At 37.8% G+C, this 21,723-nt stretch overlaps 2 protein-coding genes and 1 long non-coding RNA gene across 5 annotated transcripts in view; 2 read left to right on the forward strand and 1 right to left on the reverse strand.

The window, feature by feature from the left end:
- LOC124435228 (probable E3 ubiquitin-protein ligase HECTD4) overlaps nt 1-10,415 on the forward strand; it is a 27,029-nt gene extending 16,614 nt beyond the window's left edge. The window contains 22 exon segments of the mRNA XM_046985170.1: nt 72-458; nt 589-799; nt 1,317-1,553; nt 1,556-1,645; nt 1,799-2,043; nt 2,196-2,427; nt 2,910-3,315; nt 3,719-4,508; nt 4,584-4,762; nt 4,830-5,131; nt 5,629-5,885; nt 6,030-6,547; nt 6,685-6,872; nt 6,959-7,225; nt 7,646-7,905; nt 8,013-8,081; nt 8,244-8,393; nt 8,803-8,930; nt 9,122-9,317; nt 9,562-9,645; nt 9,715-9,847; nt 10,052-10,415. Coding sequence (XP_046841126.1) covers nt 72-458; nt 589-799; nt 1,317-1,553; nt 1,556-1,645; nt 1,799-2,043; nt 2,196-2,427; nt 2,910-3,315; nt 3,719-4,508; nt 4,584-4,762; nt 4,830-5,131; nt 5,629-5,885; nt 6,030-6,547; nt 6,685-6,872; nt 6,959-7,225; nt 7,646-7,905; nt 8,013-8,081; nt 8,244-8,393; nt 8,803-8,930; nt 9,122-9,317; nt 9,562-9,645; nt 9,715-9,847; nt 10,052-10,194 — 5,472 coding nt within the window. The 3' untranslated portion in view covers nt 10,195-10,415.
- Nucleotides 10,283-21,702, reverse strand: LOC124434909 (ATPase MORC2-like). 3 transcript variants are annotated; one of them, XM_046984844.1, is made up of 37 exons: nt 21,559-21,702; nt 21,348-21,434; nt 20,856-20,909; nt 20,634-20,668; nt 17,959-18,027; nt 17,790-17,880; nt 17,649-17,693; nt 16,548-16,611; nt 16,184-16,258; nt 16,010-16,100; nt 15,872-15,930; nt 15,703-15,761; nt 15,513-15,591; nt 15,395-15,444; nt 15,231-15,310; nt 15,110-15,146; nt 14,982-15,024; nt 14,820-14,905; nt 14,638-14,730; nt 14,514-14,561; nt 14,360-14,447; nt 14,208-14,277; nt 13,997-14,122; nt 13,813-13,918; nt 13,496-13,676; nt 13,112-13,390; nt 12,719-12,823; nt 12,578-12,631; nt 12,397-12,487; nt 12,208-12,250; nt 12,020-12,118; nt 11,913-11,949; nt 11,668-11,840; nt 11,427-11,520; nt 11,215-11,253; nt 10,958-11,110; nt 10,283-10,850 (listed from the first exon to the last, which is right to left on the reverse strand). In XM_046984844.1, exons 2-37 carry the CDS (start codon nt 21,419-21,421, stop codon nt 10,749-10,751), a joined length of 3,072 nt encoding a protein of 1,023 aa, XP_046840800.1. In that variant the 5' UTR covers nt 21,422-21,434; nt 21,559-21,702; the 3' UTR covers nt 10,283-10,748. The 3 variants fall into 3 exon arrangements, with proteins under 3 accessions (XP_046840800.1, XP_046840799.1, XP_046840798.1); XM_046984843.1 differs by lacking the exon at nt 21,559-21,702 and having other exon boundaries at nt 12,397-12,475; nt 21,348-21,552; XM_046984842.1 differs by lacking the exon at nt 21,559-21,702 and having other exon boundaries at nt 21,348-21,552.
- LOC124434929 lies at nt 16,664-18,907 on the forward strand. Its single transcript, XR_006944939.1, has 2 exons — nt 16,664-16,824; nt 18,703-18,907. It is a non-coding gene; the product is annotated as an uncharacterized LOC124434929 (long non-coding RNA).
- Nucleotides 21,703-21,723: the final 21 nt, after the last annotated feature.

A 21,723-nucleotide genomic window follows, 5' to 3' on the forward strand; every position in this document is an offset into this window, starting at 1 on the left:
AGTATTCTTGAATCAAACGGAGTTTTAAGATTATGAAGTTTCTTCACGAACGTTTCGTAACGTTTATCTAGGTGAACTCTTATTACTGGGAAGCAGACATCTTGTCGCTCGGTGAGGGGAATCATAATGAGTCGGGTCCTTCTTTATCCTTTGGTTTCATGCCCAATCATCCCCCCACTGATTCAGCTTGGACTGTCCCCCCTGGTAGCTGTATGCTACACAGTACTGGTCGTGCTATACGATACGTGTCTGGCGATCCACTTTCTTGGAAATCTGTCACGTTTAATCTGAGCATGCGTGAACATGACATCATCGGCTGTGGTTGGGAGGCGATGGATCGCGAGGAGAACACAACTGGAGTTGGTACTGCATTTTTTACTCATAATGGTAAAAGATTATCGGAGGTTTTGGATGGTGTTGAACGTGGTCTATTTCCCGTCGTACATATTCAAAAGAAGGTAATTTACATCTTCAAACATATTTTTTCTTTGCTTGTTATTGCACAAGTTAAAAATTGTAAACTTTCATACGCAGCAGTCGTTGCAGACACAATTTATTTTATTAATTTTTTTGGCATAACCCTTACAGGATGTTCGCGTGTTTGTGAACTTTGGAACGCGATTATTTCATTACCAAGACGCCAACACCCAGAAGATGTCCATAGAGAGCGTACATAGTTCATCGGTAGACGAAGTAAGAGCAGATCTTGCCGAATTGCCCTTTTCTAACTGTACAGAGTCTGATGAACTTGAAGAGATTGTTATTCACACCAGTCTTGGACCTGTGCAGAATAGCGAAGGTTTGAGAAGCATTTAGTATTTGTAACAAATCATCTCTGATTTGAGAAGCATTTAGTATTTGTAACAAATCATCTCTGATTTGAGAAGCATTTAGTATTTGTAACAAATCATCTCTGATTTGAGAAGCATTTAGTATTTGTAACAAATCATCTCTGATTTGAGAAGCATTTAGTATTTGTAACAAATCATCTCTGATTTGAGAAGCATTTAGTATTTGTAACAAATCATTTCTGATTTGAGAAGCATTTAGTATTTGTAACAAATCATCTCTGATTTGAGAAGCATTTAGTATTTGTAACAAATCATCTCTGAGGATCTTCAGAAATCACGGAAGCGACTTTGTTGCATGCTTGTAAATTATGTAAAAATGAACATTTGGCTTTTTTGTGATTTGCTTTGAAAATGTAAAAGGTAAAGGCTTTTGTAGCAAATACATTAATGTGATTTCACCGTGAATGCTGTACATGTCTAAGGAGGACCTAAATAAGCATTTTATTTATGATGGACCTATTTCAGGTTCTACACAACAGACTTCGACAGTTGTTGAAGAAAAGGAACCTGACTCTCTGGAGTGGCAGGAGAAAGGCTATGATCATCATATCTCCCAACTGGAGTTTCTCGGCAGTAGTTATGATCTCATGTTAGACAACGGTCCTCCAGTTTACATGACCGCTGACGAAGACGATTGTCGTCTTGCCAACAGACATAAGACATTCCGCAAAGATCCACGTAGCTTACTTGTCAAGGCTTGGGAATCAAAGTATTTCCAACCATCAGACGTCGATTCCGTAGTGAGGCTGATCGCCGTTCTGGACTTGAGCAAATCAGGGGTGCTCTTATGGAAGGTAAGAAGGAGCGTTTGCTTTATTACAAAATATTCAAATTTACTTCATGTGCCGTTGTTTTAAACTGCATAATTCAATTCCGAGAATACTATGGACAATTTCAATGATTTAAGGCTATATTTCTATGATTTAAGTTATTCGTTTTTTCTCGAGGTTTGATTGACATCGCTATATCAACAGTGGAAGATCTTTACGAAGATAGTGGTGGTTTACCAACGTCTCTCACCTTTCCACGTATTGAAGATATCGAGGCTGAATTGGATAGGACTACCGTCAATGATTTGCGCCAAGCAATGACCGTCCAGATATGCAGATCAGTTTCAATATTTCCTGGCTTTGCCGAGCCCCTGATGCGAAAGACATTTGGTCTTAGCGGTGTTGTGCAAGATTTAGATAAGGTGAGTTTGTTTATGTAGAATAGAAATAATTTTTGTTTCTTATTCATCACAACCTTCACCGACTCTTGTCACATATTCTAACTAGTGTAGCTAATCGTTTTCTTTTATTATTCTTTTCTTGTTAATTTCTGACAACCTCCATCCTATTGCAGGCAAAAGAGCTTGTTTTGGTTGACGTTTACATCCGGGACGAGGGTTCCGTTGTTCGTTATTGGTACCCAGTGCACGCCGTGAAACCTCAACCGCCGGCGTTTGGTCGGTTATCATCGTTGACTTTCGTAGATCAGGAAAAAGCCAGTTTTGAGGTCTACGCAGATTTATGGAAGTGTGAAAGCGCTCTGACAAAGATGTATTGCCGTTCTTCTGCCATCAAACTCCTTCATGGTAGGTATTGATGATTCTATTAAATGTTGTAATGGGGTAACACTGTTGAACGTTATCAGTGAGGTAACACCGTTGAACGTTGTCAGTAAGGTAACACTGTTGAATGTTGTCAGTAAGGTAGCACTGTTGAATGTTGTCAGTAGGGTAACACTGTTGAATGTTTTCAGTAAGGTAGCACTGTTGAATGTTGTCAGTAGGGTAACACTGTTGAATGTTGTCAGTAAGGTAGCACTGTTGAATGTTGTCAGTAGGGTAACACTGTTGAATGTTGTCAGTAAGGTAACACTGTTGAATGTTGTCAGTAAGGTAACACTGTTGAATGTTGTCAGTAAGGTAGCACTGTTGAATGTTGTCAGTAGGGTAACACTGTTGAATGTTGTCAGTAAGGTAACACTGTTGAACGTTGTCAATAGGGTAACATAATTGAATATTGCCATTGGGGATATAGTCGATTGAACTTACATTTATTTCCACATTTTAAGCCATCAATAATATGGAGTCAAATGTGGACGAGATATTGTTACTAAGTGAGCAATATCTTCGTGATGCTCATTCAGATGGTGCTGTGAATGCTCGTTACATCGCTGCAAGTAAATCGTTGGTTGAAAGTCTTAAAACAACGTCATGTTCACCCCTCGCTGTCTTTTATAAAGACGAAGAAAAATTATCTTCTCTGCTAACTCGGTTGCTTTACTCATTTCTGCGTGATGACGTGAAGTTCCAGGATGTTGGTGAACAATTGTTTCAATCCGTGATTGAGAAGTCGTTTTCACAATGCTTGCAACAGTTTGAAGTATCCAACGTCAGCGCACAAAAAGATGTCCATTTTGAAAATGCAGCTATTACGACAGTCTCTTGTCTTGCCACCACAGATTACTTCATGCCTCGGTGTGTTCTTATTTTTGTCACTTAGTGAAGATCATCGACGATTAATTCAAATGTTGATAAGAAACTTGATATTATGTTACGTTTGTGTATGGATGCTTCTGTTAGTAGCTAACTCTGTCTTTCTTTGACATCCTGAGAAGATTTTCGATAATTGATCCGAATGTTGTAGATAAAGCCTTGCATTGTCTACGTGTTTTGTATGGAAACTTATGCCAGTTGTCAAGTCTGTCCTTTCTTGTCATCCTGTAAGAATTTTATCTAACACATACCTTGTCATAGCAATCTAAACGCTCCTAACTAAGTATCTCTTTCAATTACAAGCCATTCTTTTTGAAGATATATTCGGGATCGTTTCGTTTGTTAGCGACGTAGTATTATTAAACTAAACTTTGTATATTTCAAGAGTGCGCTCCCCGTGTGTCGAGATGTATGGCTATTACGGGCGACGTCGAATCTCAAAGGATGGGAACATTCTCAAATACAAGCTTCTTCATTATCCCGATTTTTCCGGTCAGCAAATCAGCCATTTTGGTGATGGAAGGAACTGCATGAATCTCGGACGCCTTCTACCCACGAATCGTTTGCATGTCAAGCTCGGCTCCAGCAATGCCAGAGGACTGATTGTACATGTGAAAGGCATTACTCAAGAGCTTTTGCTGTGCCTTGCGTCCATGGAAGCACTTATTCATATATTTTCAATGCGTTGGCCGTTGGTCTCATGCAAAGCTGATAAAATTCCAGAACCACCATACCTCACCGCTATGTTTACGTTGCTACAACATACGTTAATTTCAATAACACTTTCGCCATTTATCCGCGAGATTATTTTCCATCTTCTTTCACAAATATTACGGCTGCTTGCAAAATTCTCGTCTGCTGAACGTCTTGAAGTTTTTCTTGAATCCTCATCGAGTTTTTTGGCTGCCATGAAATGCGAATTTTTCAAGTTGTTCGAGAAGGAAGTGTCCCTATCTCGCTCGAACGCTGTGGTGTTCGTCTTGAATTGCAATTTTGAAAAAGTGAAGTTTTCTTCCTATTTTCAAGCGCTACTTGATGTTATTCTCGCTGCTCTTGAGCTACGTACAAGGATATTAGGAGCAGAGTGGAATTCTAAGGAATATACTGGTGCATTGTGGGGTACGTCTTGTGATGTTTATGATGAAGACGATGAGGATGATGCTGACACATCCCAGGTGATCTGTAATACATCGAACTCTGGATCATAATTCAGAATAATCTCTTACAACTTCATATCTCTCCCTGTTTAGGAAAGTTCTGATCGCAGAAGAATACCAGAGTCAAGAAGTGAAGACTTGAGTATTGAAGTATATACAGGGGGAGGTGAAAATCCCGCCACATATATTCCTTTCTTCGCATCGCTTCCCGTGATGAACGAGAACCAACGATTGGTCACTGAGATGGGGGAGAGTCCTGGGAGAGAGTCAAGGTCTGCAGCGCTCTCTATAACTTGGAATCAACAAATTATACTTAAAGATTATTGATTTGGTTTTTAGCCCTCAGACGCTTCGCCGCCTACGTTTCCGTGAACGCAAAAAGCTTAACACAAAGAAAGCCACATCCTCTCGAACAGATATGTCATCTGAAGACGATAGAGCAGAAGAGAATCCTGCTTGGTTCGGCAGACTGTTGCGTACATTGGTCGCACTCCGTCATTTGGTACATAAAGATTCCTCTGGAAAGTCCTTGGTTTTAGATGTTTTGAGAACTAGTCTTCCTCTACCTTCAATGGCCTGGAATCGAGTGATCGTAATCACCAATATTCCACATGAATTCAGCTTCGATGTTGTAATGCAAGGTGTGTTGTTATAAGACAATTTTAAAGAATGTGTGTCAACCAAGATGCATTGCGCGCTTTTGTTTATGTTGACATCGTTAGTTTTTGCAGCACCCTGAATTCAATTTTGTCACTACATCGTCTAATTTATTTGAAAATTTAGCAGAAAAATATCGATTAAAAACTCTATTTTACATTAATTATTATTGTTTGTCAAAGTTGCATGGACTACAATAACAAAATTCGCCATTTTATCGAGCCACAAAATGGCCGTCACGCTGTGATTAACTCGCAGTGCATCTTGGTTGATACACATTCTTTAATGTCAGCGATGTTATCTTAGTCTGAAGTACAAATGGCCAAGTTTTGTTCGATGAGTAAGTTTTGCGTATTGGCTTTTCTAAATTTCTAAACTGTCATGCTTTCTAAACTGTGGTATTTTTTAACTGTTGCTTGAATATCCAAATGTGGCCGAATTGTTTAGAAGTATATATTCGTGGTTATTGTATGTTTTTCAGCTATCACAAAATCTGCGCGATTAGCTGGAGGATTGCTACCCGTTGATGGAATCATGATGGAAGACGAGCCCGTTATGTATAAAACGCCTGGTGATAAAGAGAGTGAAGGTGTTTCATGCGTTGATCAGTCCGTCGAGCAGCTCACAAGATCAGCGGTTGTTCAGTTACGTACGAGCCTTCAAGTCGATCAGGTTCGTCAGCGGTTGTTACAAGAAAAGCTGTTGATGATTAGTAGCACTTCGAGGACTTCAATACAGGTATATTATATAATTATGAAAATATTTATTGTTATTCTGGTTTTTTATGATAATTAAATGTTATGTGGAAATATTATGGTCAAATTGATAAATGTCACCATTATCCAACCTATCCTTCAATCACTTGTCATTTCTCTTTTCTAGGTATTAAAGGTGAATTCTATGCTTCTCTTCGAGGGTGGCTGGGCTGCGACTAAAGCTTGCTTGGCTTGGGAGAAATTTCTTTCAGATAAACTCATGGAGAATACAGACACATTCACATCTATGGCCTTGCAAACACTTGCTGAAATCTACCTGAGTTGTCATCACGTTGCATTATGCCATTCTAATAAGGAAACAGAGTTTAAAACAGATGACGTTTCTCTGCCAGACTTGGCCAATACCGTTGCTCTGTCTGCAGACAATATTGCTGATGATAAAACCGGAAATTTGCTTTTAGGGTTTTTCAAAACATTGAGTGAGTGTAAAAAATTAACTAAAGATGACTTGGTGGATGTTGTGGTACATTATAGTGACGTTCAAGACGGTGGTAATGACTCCCGCGAAAAAGCTGTACTCCATTTTCAGGGTTTTCTACTTTACGTAAAAAAGAGTGTGCAATCAGATAAAAGACTGGTGTGGAGGGCTTTTCACGCATGTGGATATGACTTCAGGTTTCGACGGTAAGATTGATAAATTCTTACTAATCAAAATCATATCCTGTGTTTGTGGCATTCAGGTCATCAGAAATTATCCAAATCTATTGAATTTATGATCAGCTTATAACTCGTTGATTGCGTCGTATTTTTCTCAAATTCAGATCGACGGAAATCTTCCCAGAAGATGTAAGCCGCGAGAATGAAAGGTGGAGTTTTGAAGATGATAAAGTCCTGGTTGAGTTTGTTGATGACATGTCTAAAAATCTTTCCGCTTCTCCACAACGATTCAATGCGGAAGAGGTCTTTTGGGAAAGCGATTTGATGAATCCTCGATTTGCTTCGTTGGACAGTATGTTGCATTCTTAAAATAATTTTGAAATTGTTTGTGCTGAGCTTCTGCAAATCGTTAGAACGCAACATGTAATTTTATTGTAGAATATACCAATCGAAGCATCGGGTCTCGTTTTATGCTTTACAAGTGCATAAATCAGTTTGTTCAACGGCTTGTATTACCAGTCGTTGACCTACGAGTTGCAAAGACATACACAATGAGCGTGTCGTCTCTACTGGCAGCTGCCAAAGACATCTTGTTTAGAAATACAAAGATCTCCGAGTTAAATCGCGTGTTAGATCTGTCTGCTCAACGCAATTCTGATGATCCTTCTCCGGAAATATCAATTGATCCGCTTGAGAGCATTGAAGGTACTTTGGCATAAGAACTGTAGCATTTGTAGTTTTTTGCATGACACTTAAAGGGTGTGTATATTGGTTCTTTTGAGAGTACTGAAGGTTTGTACTTTGACATAAGAAGTGTAGTATTTCTGATTGTTGTATGGTGCTTGAAGATTGGTCAGTTCTGACTCTTACCACCAGATTTTGCAACCAACCTTTGGAATACGTTTGACATTTTTTGCCTCTCTTGAAATGTTATTGATAATCATTTGTAATTCTCATGTGAAATCAGCAATCCATTTTTTTAAGGAAGCATTAATTCACAAGGTTTGATCTTAGAGACCATTTGAAAATATTTCTTCCAATATCTGAAGATCTTTTTTGGTTTGAGCATCTTTTACTCAAGTATCTTTGCCAGGATTCTAAAGCATTTCACTCATTCCTACATAGCCACCAAAGTTGCTGACACTGGTCCGCAATTGTATCAAGTAGCAAGCCAGCTGTCCAAAGTTACGACTGCCAAACTCCGTGTTAAGGTGGCTACGGGTGGTGACCCATCTTTCCCATTACGCGTCAACCTACGTGGTGAACAAGTGCTTGGTCTGGGTGGAGCTTATCGCCATTTCATGTGGATTATGGGACGTGAAGTTCAAAGTTCACATCTTGGCTTATTTGTCCCATGTCCTAGCGCGGCTGCTAACAAGAACAAAGTAAGCATGCGTCGGTCGCGTTATCTAGTGGGCGACATGAGAGGTTATAAAGGGGGGTTGTTTTATATCAAACTCGTCCATGACCAGTTTGATATCATCTCATTTAGGGAAAGTTTATACTTCGTCCCGGACTAATGACCTTCAACGTACGCAATATTCTAGTCTTCTTTGGTCAGGTATGTATATGGAGTTTTCGTAAAATAATTCAGGTCGCGTGTTTACGTGTTAATGCATTGCTCAGTCCCATTACCATAGACCTTGTTCAATGTTCGTGCACTTTTATGTATTTCGTGTCTTTTGCTTTTTTTTGTGTGTTGATTTGAATTGTTGTTTTCCAGCTTCTCGGTATCGCTTTAAGATCAGACATTCCTCTAGCACTTGATATTCTTTCATCGTTTTGGAAAAGTCTTCTTGGCGTGCCATTGGACGAGAACGACCTTTGGGAGGCCGATGTGTTGACGTACAACTACACAAGGCGCTTATCTAAGGTAACGGAACTTTTATGTTTTTAGTGCAGTGTTTGCATGGAAAGGGCAGTGTTTGCATGGAAAGTGCAGTGTTTGCATGGAAAGTGCAGTGTTTGCATGAAAAGTGCAGTATTTTGGGTACGAGCATTCAAATTTTGGGGATGACATATTGTGTAAACTTTATGAGGGTTGTTCCAAAATGGATGTTTTACGTTTTATAAATTTTGAGCGATGCAAATCGATGGAAGAAATGAAGTTAATGAAGAAATGAAATGAATGCATGAAACATTTTATGGTTGATTCATATTACGAGTCAAAAGGCTGTGCTCTTTTGAAACTTTGCACTATCCTTGGATCCTAGTTGTCTCTTTACTTTAAATTCTACTGTACTAACGCTTCTTTATTGTACTGTTCTTTTTTCTCGTCGTAGATTTCTTGTAAAGAAGAATTTGAAAGGTTATGTTTAGAGGCCGATATTTCCGAGACACGTTTCACCTTCACCTCCCTTAATGGCGAGGAGGTAGACCTTTGTCCTCAAGGAAATGAGATTGTTGTAAGGTAAAATCAATGTATAGCACGGCTATACACAACTTAATTTTTCGCAATGTGTAATCTTGATGAAACACGCAGCCTGTTTGATTGACTCGAAAACCTCAGTCAATGTTATGAAGCATGACGTTTTAAAAACCAAAAACTGACATCTTGTGTCTCAGTGAATTTTCACTTTCATTGTTCTCTTCTTCGTCCAGCTGGGAAAACCGTTTGGAATATGTTAAAATGGTGCGAGAATATCGCTTGCAAGAGCTGGTGTGCGAGAATCGTGTGTTGGCAATCAAATCGGGTCTTGCTAGCGTAGTGCCTCTTCATGTTCTTACGATACTCAATCCCAGGGATTTGGAAATGCGTGTATGCGGTATACCTAATGTTGATGTTGATTTTCTTAAGGTATGAACTTTTTTTAGGTAAAAAAATAAGTGTTTACTTTGTTTCACCCACCTTATCGTCATTTACGCCCGTGACATTTACCTGAAGTATTTTAGTGGGAGTATCACTTTCTTTTTGAAATGTGTGTTATGTCCATGGTTAAATACTTCATTGACATGGCAAAACTTTGATTATTGCATCTGTTGAAAATACAACTCTTGATTACGGACAATCCGTGAAAATAATAATTTACGTTTTCTTTAAGATGCATACGACATACGTCGCAGGTGTTCGATCATCCGACAGGCACATTGAGTATTTCTGGAATACGCTGGAAAGTTTCTCAAAGGCAAGTGTTATTTCTATATATTCAAGCCTTTCATATGTTGTAGTGGCAAACAAACTTGTCTTTTTTCAGGAACAACAAGGAAAATTCATCAAGTTTGCTTGCAATCAAGAACGTTTACCAGGTCGTTGTTCTTGTCAGGACGGCGTGAGTGATGTACATGTACCACCTTATCCGATGAAGATTGGACCGCCGGATGGCAGAGGTAGGAAAAAACGAACGTTATGCTTGCTGTATTTCTGGAAGAGTTTGGAAGGTTAATGGACGCCTAGAATTATAGAGAGCATTGACCACACTACCATGGTTTTACGTATAACTATATGTAGAATACACAGTGCACATGCGCAAATTGAAGGGTATTCTATTCAAATTAGTTTGATTCCTACGTGTTTGTATAACGTCTTTCAAGGTCCACCTGATGCGAGATACATCCGCGTCGAGACATGCATGTTTATGGTGAAGTTGCCGCGTTACACAAGTGAAAATGTTATGAGAGAGAAACTGATGTATGCCATTAATTGCCGCGAAGATCCATTGACAGATTTCAGATGATTGGGATGGTTTGTTGACAAAATTTGATTATTTATTATTTTTAAAACATTTTAAACTACATGAGCGAATAAATATCTTAAAAGAGAAATTGTACAGAAAGACACAACATGTATATTTTAAATTTGTATATTTACACGTTTTTGAGATGATTGAAAACTCTTATTTTCTAATATAAAAATAATATTTGTGTCTATTTACAAATTAAAATAACTTTTACAGTATTTTCATGCCAACATAACAAATTCATTTGGATAAAAAAACGATCGTCTTCATAACTAAAGGGCCGCTGACAATACCCATTTCAGCATGAAAAAAATACAAATAATTAAATTCACTCAACACAACAAAGTTTCACTTAGTTGTGATGCTAAACCCAACAAATTCAACTCCATTGATCAAAACTAAACTAACACAAAGGTTAGTGTTCGTATGTGGACATTATTAACGTTTTCATCCAATGAATGACCATGCATTCAGATATAAAAAGTCAATGTATGAATAAAACGTATAATAGCTAACTAAACCAAATAAGCAACCGTGAAAGTTCAACATAATCATATAGCGTCACTTGTCAAAGCTTGTTCAGCAATGGCTTCTAACAAGATATCTACTTGATCTGAGTCCTCTTCGGGTGCAATGCTACTATCCTCAGGATTCTACAGAATAGAGAAGTAAGTACAGTCAGGTTGTAATGGAGTGTTGTAATCTTCACATTGTTCAATCAGTTTACAGTAAAGCTATATAACAGTATAACCTCACACACCTCGTTCAACGCTCGTATCAGTTTCGCCGCCGTTCGTCTTAGACCGGACAGCTTTGTCCTACATTCGGTTTCGCGTTTTGTGATCTCGACTATCTCTTTTTCTTTCTCAGCTATTTTCTCCGCCATTAATTTATTGCTTCTTTCATCCATCATCTAAAGAGACGTGTTTGCTAAATTATTACAGACCTGAATGTAAAGATTTCAAAAACAAACACCGGTAAGTCCAACTAAACAAAGATATTTTGTCAACTTCTCACCGCCTTCATGCTGTCGCTGTGAACATCAAACAGTTTATCCTATAAAAGTGAACGTAAGTATCATGTACTGCTACTACTTCTACATTCGTTTGTTACGTCTAAATTCAAGAATTCAAGGATTTACAGCGTGCAATTTTTATACACTAACAATGAAATACGTTAACTTCAAACAAAATTCTTGATTCTGTGTGTGTGTTTGTGTTTATACTCACTAAAGGAAAGTTCTGTAATGACTCTAACGACATGGCATCAAGTTGACGTCCAGTTGTCGGAAACTCGGGCACAAGGATATAAGATACACATGATCTAAAACAAAAAAAAAACAACGAACGAAATTTTACATTTCACATAGCAATTGGTGTGGTGATGTAGCTATGTTGCCACGAACACGGAAGCAACGTTACATACGACACAGGTTCATGTAAACAACATCATTCACTGATATGAACTCACCTTAACATTTTATCTAGAACGATAATCGTCTCTTTTAACGACGCATTTTCGTTTGCTGATGACGTTATGGTTGCCTCGCGTTGGGCACTCAAGGTAGCTGGAAGCGGCCCTTTTGGATTTGTTAATGTTGTAGGCTTCAGTTTGCCGCTGTCCTCAGATGTCGCGTACTCCTCCTGGACGAGAAAAGTGGACATTGGTATGTTATAAAGATTAGTAATAAAAATGAAACGAGAATTGTCACTTACAGAGAAAAGTTTGATGTCAGCGTCGCTTTCATCGTACCTGTCGTAATATTTGGAAATACTAGTTCAATGATAAATCATGGAGAGGAATTTTGAGGATGATTTCTTACCATTTGTCGTATTTATCTTTCTGATAACTGTCAAATTTCACCTTAACTTTCGCACTGGTTTCTTTACGATATTTGACAGCCACAACCTTTCCCTTGTACCTTGAGACATCAAAAACAAGGTGAATTATATACGCGCACAAAAAATCCAATCCTAACCCAACAAAAAAATAAACACGCCATAATTTTACCATTTTGGTGAGATGAAAACTTCAACAGCAGCACCTTTCTTATCTATAGGATAGAAGATGATATATGTGGATATACATGACACATGTTGACAATGGTTAGCGTGTTGAAATGTTGAAATAAATTATTCATACATACATTATACATTCAAACGATATTACGAGCACTGAACTGGCAATAATTAAACTCACATTTCGAGAGATTCGATGACGCAGTGGTACCGTCGCTTGTGGCCGTGTCACTGTTTTCATCTGGATCAACTTCTTTGGACTTTTCGTTCAACCCAACAAAAAAATGTGCGCATAGTTGAAACATGTTTGACGGAACCGAAATTATTCAAAACCGGAATAAACGATTCATTTTCATAATTACCTTTGGTGGTGGAGAGATTTCTTTTCTCATTCGCTTCGGCTGCACCTCGCAAATCTAAAAATTTAAAAAAATGGTGTGAGTTTGTCAAGAAATATTTCACCACACAGTTTCTCCACACGGTACTGCCTTGTTGTCACCAACCTCTCTCTCTGCCGTAGGATGTTCACGTTTATTGGATCCCAAGACGGATGATAAATTGTTTGATGTTTTGTTGTTTTCAACATTCGGTTGTCGTGCTATTGGAGTCTGAGAAACAAGGTAAAAATATACAACATCATGACATGTGAAACATGAGTTGTAATGTGTTTCTTGCAGGAAATTTTGTGCTTGTTTTTTTTTCTTCACAAAAATAAGGAAATGAGATCTTTGAAAACGCGAGTTTTGCAACCAGGCAACAATAGCTACATGCTAAATTACTGTGCTGCTCTAATGAAGATGCAAATTTTATTCTCTATCATAAAGGAAGCATACGATTGAAAAATCCCCAAAACAGCCAGAATTCTGCTCCATTAGAATTCAACTTTAAACACTCACGAGTTTAGCTGTAGGTTTATCGGACGTAGTTTTGGCATCCTTATAGGGAGGAGAGGCTCTAAGCCTGCCCACTGCCACGGAGACAGGTTTTACAGCCTTGGTTTGCTTCATAGTTGAAGAAGGTTTAGGGGCCATATAGGGGGTAGACCTTTTGGTTGTCGTAGGTGTTCGTTCTTTCTGTGCGTTACTATTTGTCTTTGAGGGGGCAGTGACTGTTTGTGATGTCCCTCTATTGGACGTGGGAATGGGTGAAGGTGTAGTCGTACTTCTGGGAGGCACCTGGAGAAACAATTCAAATTTCCTTAAAAAGTGAACAGCCTGCTACTCCTCCTTACGGCATAATAAAGGCTACCGTTTCTAGGCGAGATTAGTTCGTTAACCAACCTGAAGTACACGCTTCGTTGGCGCATCTGGTGTAGCTGTGTTTCTCACATCAAGCTGATTGAGTTTCTCTGTCTTTTTCTTTATATCGTCCATAAGTTCACGCTGTTTTTCCTCGGCTGTCTTCACTTGTTTTTTAAGACTACCCACGGGGATGATAGATTTAAGCTCAGGTGCAGTACATCTGGACGAAATGCAGTTATTAGCAGAGAGATATGCGCAGAGTTATTCAAATTTAAACATAAACTGGATGTATACACGGGTGATCTGATAGAAAATGTTTACTTCAAGAAACGCAGTATAAGAACTTTAGAAATTACTTGTTACGTTCAGGATCACTATTTAAAGCACACGTCCATTCATCATCGAATGTTCGTCCGATGTTCTTCGCAGAAAACGGCAGAGTTCGCCACTTGAGACATTTGACTGAGATAAAACAAACGTGTGGTGATGAATAAATGAAACGATATTGACCAATACAAAAATAACAGTAACTACAGTTACCACATTGTACGGTACAAGGCAGCTGCATGGCTCGTTTTCTTGCGTATTTAGGCTCATCCGACGGTTCTTCTTCAACATCGTTTGATATGTAACCAAATTGCTTCCAGAATCCATCAAGACTCCTTTCTAATAGTCAAAGGCGACAAGAACACACAATAGGTAAAACACCATGTTCTTTCACTTTCGCCAAGATTAGAACGTGTGTAGCTACCTGTAAATCCGCTATCTTTCCAATATTGTGCCAAGTGGTCGGCCATAGAACGGAGCAAATGTTTATACTCCTGAAATAGTAACGATACGAATTCCTTGAATATGTGTCTTGCTGTGAGATGAAGGTGACTTAAAAAGGAAGTCGTTGAATACCTTAGCATCAGCGAAGTCTTGTTTATTGTGAGTAGGTTCTAACACTAAATATGGAACGTCAACGAAGCCGACGATGCCAGCATATGTTCTAGAATATAAGAGATTTTAGTTTCAAACCACGCTGTTAAAGACATTACATTTGATCAAATCGCACCTCTTGCCATCGGATTGGAAGCCTGATTTCTCGTACATTTTAATCAATCTGAGAAAGAAAGCACATATTATGCAGAGGAAAGTATCGTGTACGATATCTTACTGAGAGGAAGGGCACAACCAACCTGTTGCAGTTATAAACAAACATGCCGTAGGAATGTCTGCGATTGATGTTGAAACCGAAGGTGAAAGTCAGCGTTTTAGGTTCGTTCAAAGATCTAAGTGTGAGGACATGCAGTGTTAATAAAAAAAGATGAAAGCCTCGTGAATGACACACTGTTTTGTCTAAAGCGCCTAATGTCCGTACTTTTTTTTGGTCATGGCAATATGATTCTTTATATCCGCTTCGGTTCTTGCTTTCAAAGCGTTGTCCTGGGCTTGCCTCAGTCGTGCCTGTAGTTATACTCATGGTCAATACATCATAGTAATCATGAAGAAAATCAAGAAAGTGAGTTTGTTCTTTTCTTACTCGAGACTCCTTGGAGAGTGTTTGTTCTTCAGCCTGAAGTTCCCTGCAAAATGATGTACGCAGTCGCTCAGCATCAGAAGAAATTCACAACAAACGCGTGATGAAAATTCAAATAGTAAATAAATTACTTAGCGATCGTCTCCAGTTCTCTGGCTTTGTCCGCAGCTAAACACACAGACAGGCATTAGCACGATAAACTTTGAACAGCCGTTTCTTTACGAAAAACATTAGCTGAAAATAAACTTTTACCAGACTTAGCAGCTACCATCGCCTTATTGGCTTCTCGTTCAGAACGTGTTTTGAATCGTTTCGATGAAAACAAGTAACTCCTACGAAGATACGAAATAATTTATGAAGAATCCACTGAAGTACAGCTCTCGCTTTTATGATAATATCCATGTGCAGACGACTACCTTGGTTTGAATAAATTGTCACCAAGTCTTTTCGTGAGTACTTTCTTGTTCTAAAACCACCACATCTTGCATTCAATTTTCTGTTTTCAAAGTTTCCTTTTCAAATTTATCTACTTACCTGAATGTAGATTTTCATTCTTGGATCGAGATACAGAATTGAGCTATAGGCCCGGAACGATTTACGTTCTGGCATCACACTATTGGAAAGATCAATCAAGGGACTTTACAACAGCTACAACTGTATTACTTTTTTTATAATAGGTTTCCAACGCGTTCGTTTTATTCTTCTGATTCTTATTTGTTATTACCTTTTATCATCATAATGCTCTTCGTGTAACTCGCGCATCACAAAATCATCATCACAGACCTTGGAAAGACAAAACACGACTCGTTTAGCTGTATTTTCCTCTTCCAACTCGTGGAACAAAGGAGCAAAGACAATTACTGAGAAGCTTCAGCCGCTCGTCTTTTAAATACCTCCAATTCTGTCTCGCCAGAATCCAACAATTTCAAATTATACACCATTATCATAGTCCCTATTTACATTTACATAAAAGTGTGTTGACTAGTGACGCTCAATGTAAACCCACAGTATAACATGAAATCATATCGAACCTTTTGTTTTAATTTTGTCAAAATAATCGAGCAAATCTTTCTCTGTCTTGAAAGGTGAGTACTTCAGTATTATACTCAGCTCAATTTCATGCTGAAAGCGCAAGAAAATATGAAAATTTATGACATTTGTTCCAAGTAAATTCCGTGCCCATTTTTCATATTTTGTCGACATACTTTTTCAAGTTCTCGTTTTGTTCTTCCAAGCGGTTTTTTGGTTGCAACATCCCACGAAGGAATTGGTACGACGACCTAATGACAAGTATTAAGCATCAAATTCATTCCTTGGAGTTGAACGATGAAAAGAAAATTTGTTTTGAAGGCTTCTACTGCAAATGCAGTTTTCCTGAAACATTAGGGTGGGGTTTTAAACTTGCGTTTCCGGCCTAAGATCTTTTGTTGTTTCGTTTGCCATACTTTGAAGCAACTTGTTATGAAGAATTGCAACCATGTTGCTAAAGACCTTGTAAGAATGCTGAAGGATGTCAATACTTCTCCAAATTTAAAGATCAACGTTTGTCTTTTTATGCAGATAACTTACTTCACTAATTCCTTCTCGTTCGTGAAAGGTGCGTGACAGAAACAGACAACTCATCGTACCATGCCTGTAGAAGACACTTGTGGTTCATCAAATAAACATCAACCAAGTACATTGAAACCTGAGCCAATAGCTCATATCCTATAGGATTATTGCTGTGTACACAAGCATTTTGTTCATACTTGCCTATATTTATCAGTTTAATAATGAGCATTGAGATAGAAATACCTGAAGTGTTGGATCGTAATGAAAATCGCTCGAGAAAGTATCAGAAGAAAAGGTGGGTAAAAGGAGGTTATTTCCTTCACGGTAGCAGCCACTGACCATGCTTACTATGTTGTGTTACCACCAACAATTTCATTAATAATTATTTCGTTGTTTATCAAAGTATTTTAATTTAGTTGAACTCGTGAACTCTCTATCCATTTTATAATGAAAATATAACAAACGTTATGAAGTGAACGTCGTGAACGTCATGAAGTGAACGTTATGAAGTGAACGTCATGAAGTGAACGTTATGAAGTGAACGTCATGAAGTGAACGTCATGAAGTGAACGTCATGAAGTGAAGGTTATGAAGTGAACGTTAAGAAATGAACGTCATGAATCGACTGCACATTAAGTTGACAAAGTATTTATCAACAACATTTTAGGGTGTTTTAGATACAAATTTAAAACAATACTGCTTGTAAGAGGTAGTTAGCGAAGTAGGCTTTGCAGTACAAGCTTTTAACAACAATATACATTTCTCGACGAATTATAAGAAATAGGTCAAACTTTTATTGTTTGATAAAATCAATCATTAGTAACACATGATAAAATTTAAAGCTACACTTAACATCATATGGTATTAGAAACTGACAAACAGATTCGCCATTCTGGACTTACCTGTTCAGAGAAGAAAAAAGATAAATATTGTATAGACTTGAAATTACTAAGAAAAATAAATTTCCTTCAGATATCGCAAAATTTTTTATAGTTTGCCTTCCATGGTCAGTGTCCCATGGCCAACTTTTTTTGGACGTTTTTGATGATGCGTGTTAAGCACCCAGGTATTTCTATCTCGATGGAACCGACCAATTTTTATGAATATTTTGCCACTTACTTTTTGGTAAAAAGGATCATGTCTTTTCCAATACGCATCGAGCCTCTGTAGAAACATAAGATGGCTTTTTTAGCTTGTTTGAAGCAGGTTACTTGCTGGTAAATTAAAAAACCCGACGCGGGCTCGTGAGATACTACTTACGATTTCAGACCATTTCCATATTGCCCGATCATTTTAGAATCCATTACTCGTTTCGTGGATCTTCCAAACTGGATAACGTTGGCGACTTCCGCTATAAAAATAAGGCATCAGTTGACGAACCTTATCGTCTAAATGGGCCTGTTAATCGCACTTGGATGAGGTAACCTACTTGGATCCATGCCACTTCCATCATCACAGAAACACAGAAGATGTTTTCCAAGAACGTCGTTATTAGGCACTGGAAAAGATTTAAGCTTCGTTTTAGAGGACTCTCCACGTTTCTCACTTCCCATAGTGAAAAAATTCTTTGCAAAAGAACAATTTAGTTTGAGAAATTATGTGCAAATAGTAAAAAAAGGGGGACTCAAGGAATCCTATTTCATAATGTAATTTTGACGCATTGCTCTCATGTCGACGGTGGTCTTAGCATATAGCTACGTTGCAAATGGAATTCTTTTCAGATTTCTGTGTCTTGGTTGTCCTCTTTATATTACAGGAAATATAATTTCACCCAAGTGAAAATCTCTTCAACATTACCCTTGACGCAATTAATGTTTTTGATATCAGCCATGTTGGAGGTTTTATACAAAACAAAATTTTGTCGATACTATTGTGGTGGGCGTGGGCAAACGCTATAGTTTGATAAATACCAACAGTTTGGTTGCAAGACAAGAATGTCGTCCAGCCATTTCCAGTTGCGTGTTGGATAAGATTTCATTTATCAATATGTGAAATTGTTTGGCACATTTCATCTTTTGGTTTTTCATTTTATCGAGTTCAACAATGTAATTTACTTGGGAATTGATGGCCAATTTGATTCAATACCTTCCAAGGCTATTCGCATTTGCATGTTGGCTATATTTTGTTTTGTTCTTTTGTTAACTCATCTTCCAACCGGCATCTTTCTTCTTAGGTTATCGACGTCAACGATATAGTTCAACTGAAAATCGATGGTCGCCTGCAAAAGAATTTGTGACTTTCCGTTGCAGTAGCTAAATTCGCAACTGCACGCGATGTAAAATTTGCTTTATTGTGAACTGTTATTTTACATGGCATCTTTGGCTTTTCAGTTTGTATAATGCTTAAACTTCCATTATATTTTTCACGAATTTACTGAATACCATTTCCTTATTCTGTTGAAATCAACAAAATAATTCAATTGCGCATCAATGGCTATCCACATCCTTAAATGAATGGCTCCAAACGATTTTCCGTTATAACATTTGTTTATCATTTTTTGAACTTCTGCTTGATATGGCATCTTTTTGATTTCAGTTTGTATAATGCATAAACTTGCATTATATTTTTAAGAAATTACTGAATACTCTTTCCTTATTCTATTGCAATCAACAAAATAATTCAATTGCGCATCGATGGCTATCCACATCCTTAAACTGAATGGCTCCAAACCATTTTCCGTTATAACATTTGTTTATCATTTTTTGAACTTCTGCTTGATATGGCATCTTTTTGATTTCAGTTTATAATGCATAAACTTGCATTATATTTTTACGAAATTACTGAATACTCTTTCCTTATTCTATTGCAATCAACAAAATAATTCAATTGCACATCAATGGCTATCCACATCCTTAAACTGAATGGCTCCAAACCATTTTCCGTTATAACATTTGTTTATCATTTTATGAACTTCTGCTTCACATGGCATCTTTTTGATTTTTATTGAATTCAACTATATTTAATGGAGAATTGATGGTAGTCCAATAACTTTCTCCTTCAATTACATAAGTTGCAACGCCAAATCTTTTTCTGTGAAGGTTTATCTAAAAGGACGCCTGATTTGCTGTCTGATTGTCATTTCCTGACACAACCACCACCAAGTGATACATTGGGATAAAAATGCATGTTAATGCAATATGTTTTAACCACGATACCATCATTCTTGAGAATTTTGCTTTACAGAGGCCATAACAAACTCCATAAACATAGAGCGTCCTTCACTCGTGAGCACGAAGCCTCGGCTTCTTATTTGCTCGTCCACGCCTTCAGCTATCCTTCATCTTTAAATATCTTTTAGATATTATCTTTTCCCAGAGTAAAATCCAAGCCGCCTTGGCGACGATTCTCTCCGCGTGAAATCTTCAATGAATTTTTTGTCCTTCCCCAGAACTGCATTCTGCCTGCATCGTGTTTTTATCATCCATTTAAGCAGCATCTTATCCTCTAGCCTTGTGTCTTCAACAAATACAGAGAAATGCCTTGATTTTGAGAAATTCGATTACTCCTTTTAGTTTCGAAGCATCGCCAACCAAAACGTGCTGCTTCAGTTGTTTATTTTTCACCCAAATAATGGCATGACGGCTATCTGGGGTCACTTTTGGTATGCCTCCAGATGTTTGTAATTGCCTTATCGTAATATTTCACATGGAATACAACGACATATCTTTCTCTTCGTTTGCATTTAATGGACAATTTACGATCTCCGACTCGTCACGGATCATGTTTCATTGATTCACGTTGTTGCTAAAAATCCATTTAAAGGTATACCAAACCACAGTTGTCAATGTTTTAGGCGATAGCTGACAAATTTTTGAACAATTCTCGTTGTGAATCTTTTTCACTTGGGCTGTTTCAATAAATATTTGTTATAATACATTCGACGTTTTAAATGCATAAATTTGAAATATTTCCTGTCCTTTGAAATGCAATGGCACCCAACTGACATCAAAAATAGTTGTAAATATGTGCTTAGCAAAGCAGATTTTCTTCACACAGCAGATTTTCACCGCACAGGAGATTTTCACCACACATGGCGTATTTACGATTCTATTCTATAAAGCATGCGTTTTATTACATAAAACTGACGACTAATATGATATTTACCAGAAAATATGTCCATTTTCGTGGCGCCTGCGTCCCTGTACAAGTAAACAAAGAATGTTTATGTTTAAATAAAAATATTGATTACGTGTTATTTTTCTTTTTTCCATACACCATGGCACAAAATTTAATTTCGTGTTCTCTGATATTCGGTCTTTTATCGAAAGGGGCTCATTTATTACCCATTTATTAGATCTTCTTTTGAACATAATCCAAATACATTACCGTGCGTTGTCAACAAGTTCTGCAAGCGCCCCAAACAAGAATTCATGAGTGGTACTACAGAGGGAAATAAGTTAGATCAAGTAGCTTCAGGGATTAATATAACTTCTGACGATTTAAAATGATTTTGTAATTATCGATAATCGATATGGTTGGAGTCAAGTTATGTAATTTCTACCAGAGCATTGGCCTCACAAGAATCATCAATCTGAACTTAGTAAAAACACAGGCATGTAACAATATTCGTTTAGAGAAATGCTGTAATTGTACGTCAAAGACATCACATGAAATCCACGAGGAAGTTTTATTTTGATGCTACCTAATTTTGTACCATATTTATGCTAAAAATCGCGTCTCTACGAAAAGAAGGAAAAAAGGAGGATAGATGACAAATGCTCAATTCAAGGTCTGTTGGACAACAAGATGAACACATGGCTTCGTCCTGCAAAATGCTGAAGGAACTCGCTATTTGTCTTCGTGTATAGACTGAATTACCTGTTCGTATGAAGATATTCGACTGTTAACTGTGCTCGACTTAAAGTTGAATAGGAACTTGACTGTTGAGCCATTTCACTTCTATCTCTGACAAGCCGAAAGAATACAATGTCTATTCTCATCCATAACATTTAAATGATCAACGTGCGAAGGAAACCGTCCAAAGTCTCATCACACAATGCTCTGAGAACCTTGTCACCGTTGCACCTACCTTGTTTTCGTTATGTTTAAGAAGATAAATTTAAATTTCCTTTTAAACGAGCTTCTATACTTCTCGCCACCACAACGTTTACCTAACGCACAACGGCAATGCTGACTAACCTTCTCGCCGCTTCTCGACCTATCATGCCATGTATCACGCGGCCCTACCATAAAT

This window comes from Xenia sp. Carnegie-2017, unplaced genomic scaffold (assembly GCF_021976095.1).
Source record: "Xenia sp. Carnegie-2017 unplaced genomic scaffold, XeniaSp_v1 HiC_scaffold_14, whole genome shotgun sequence".
Lineage (NCBI taxonomy): Eukaryota > Metazoa > Cnidaria > Anthozoa > Malacalcyonacea > Xeniidae > Xenia > Xenia sp. Carnegie-2017.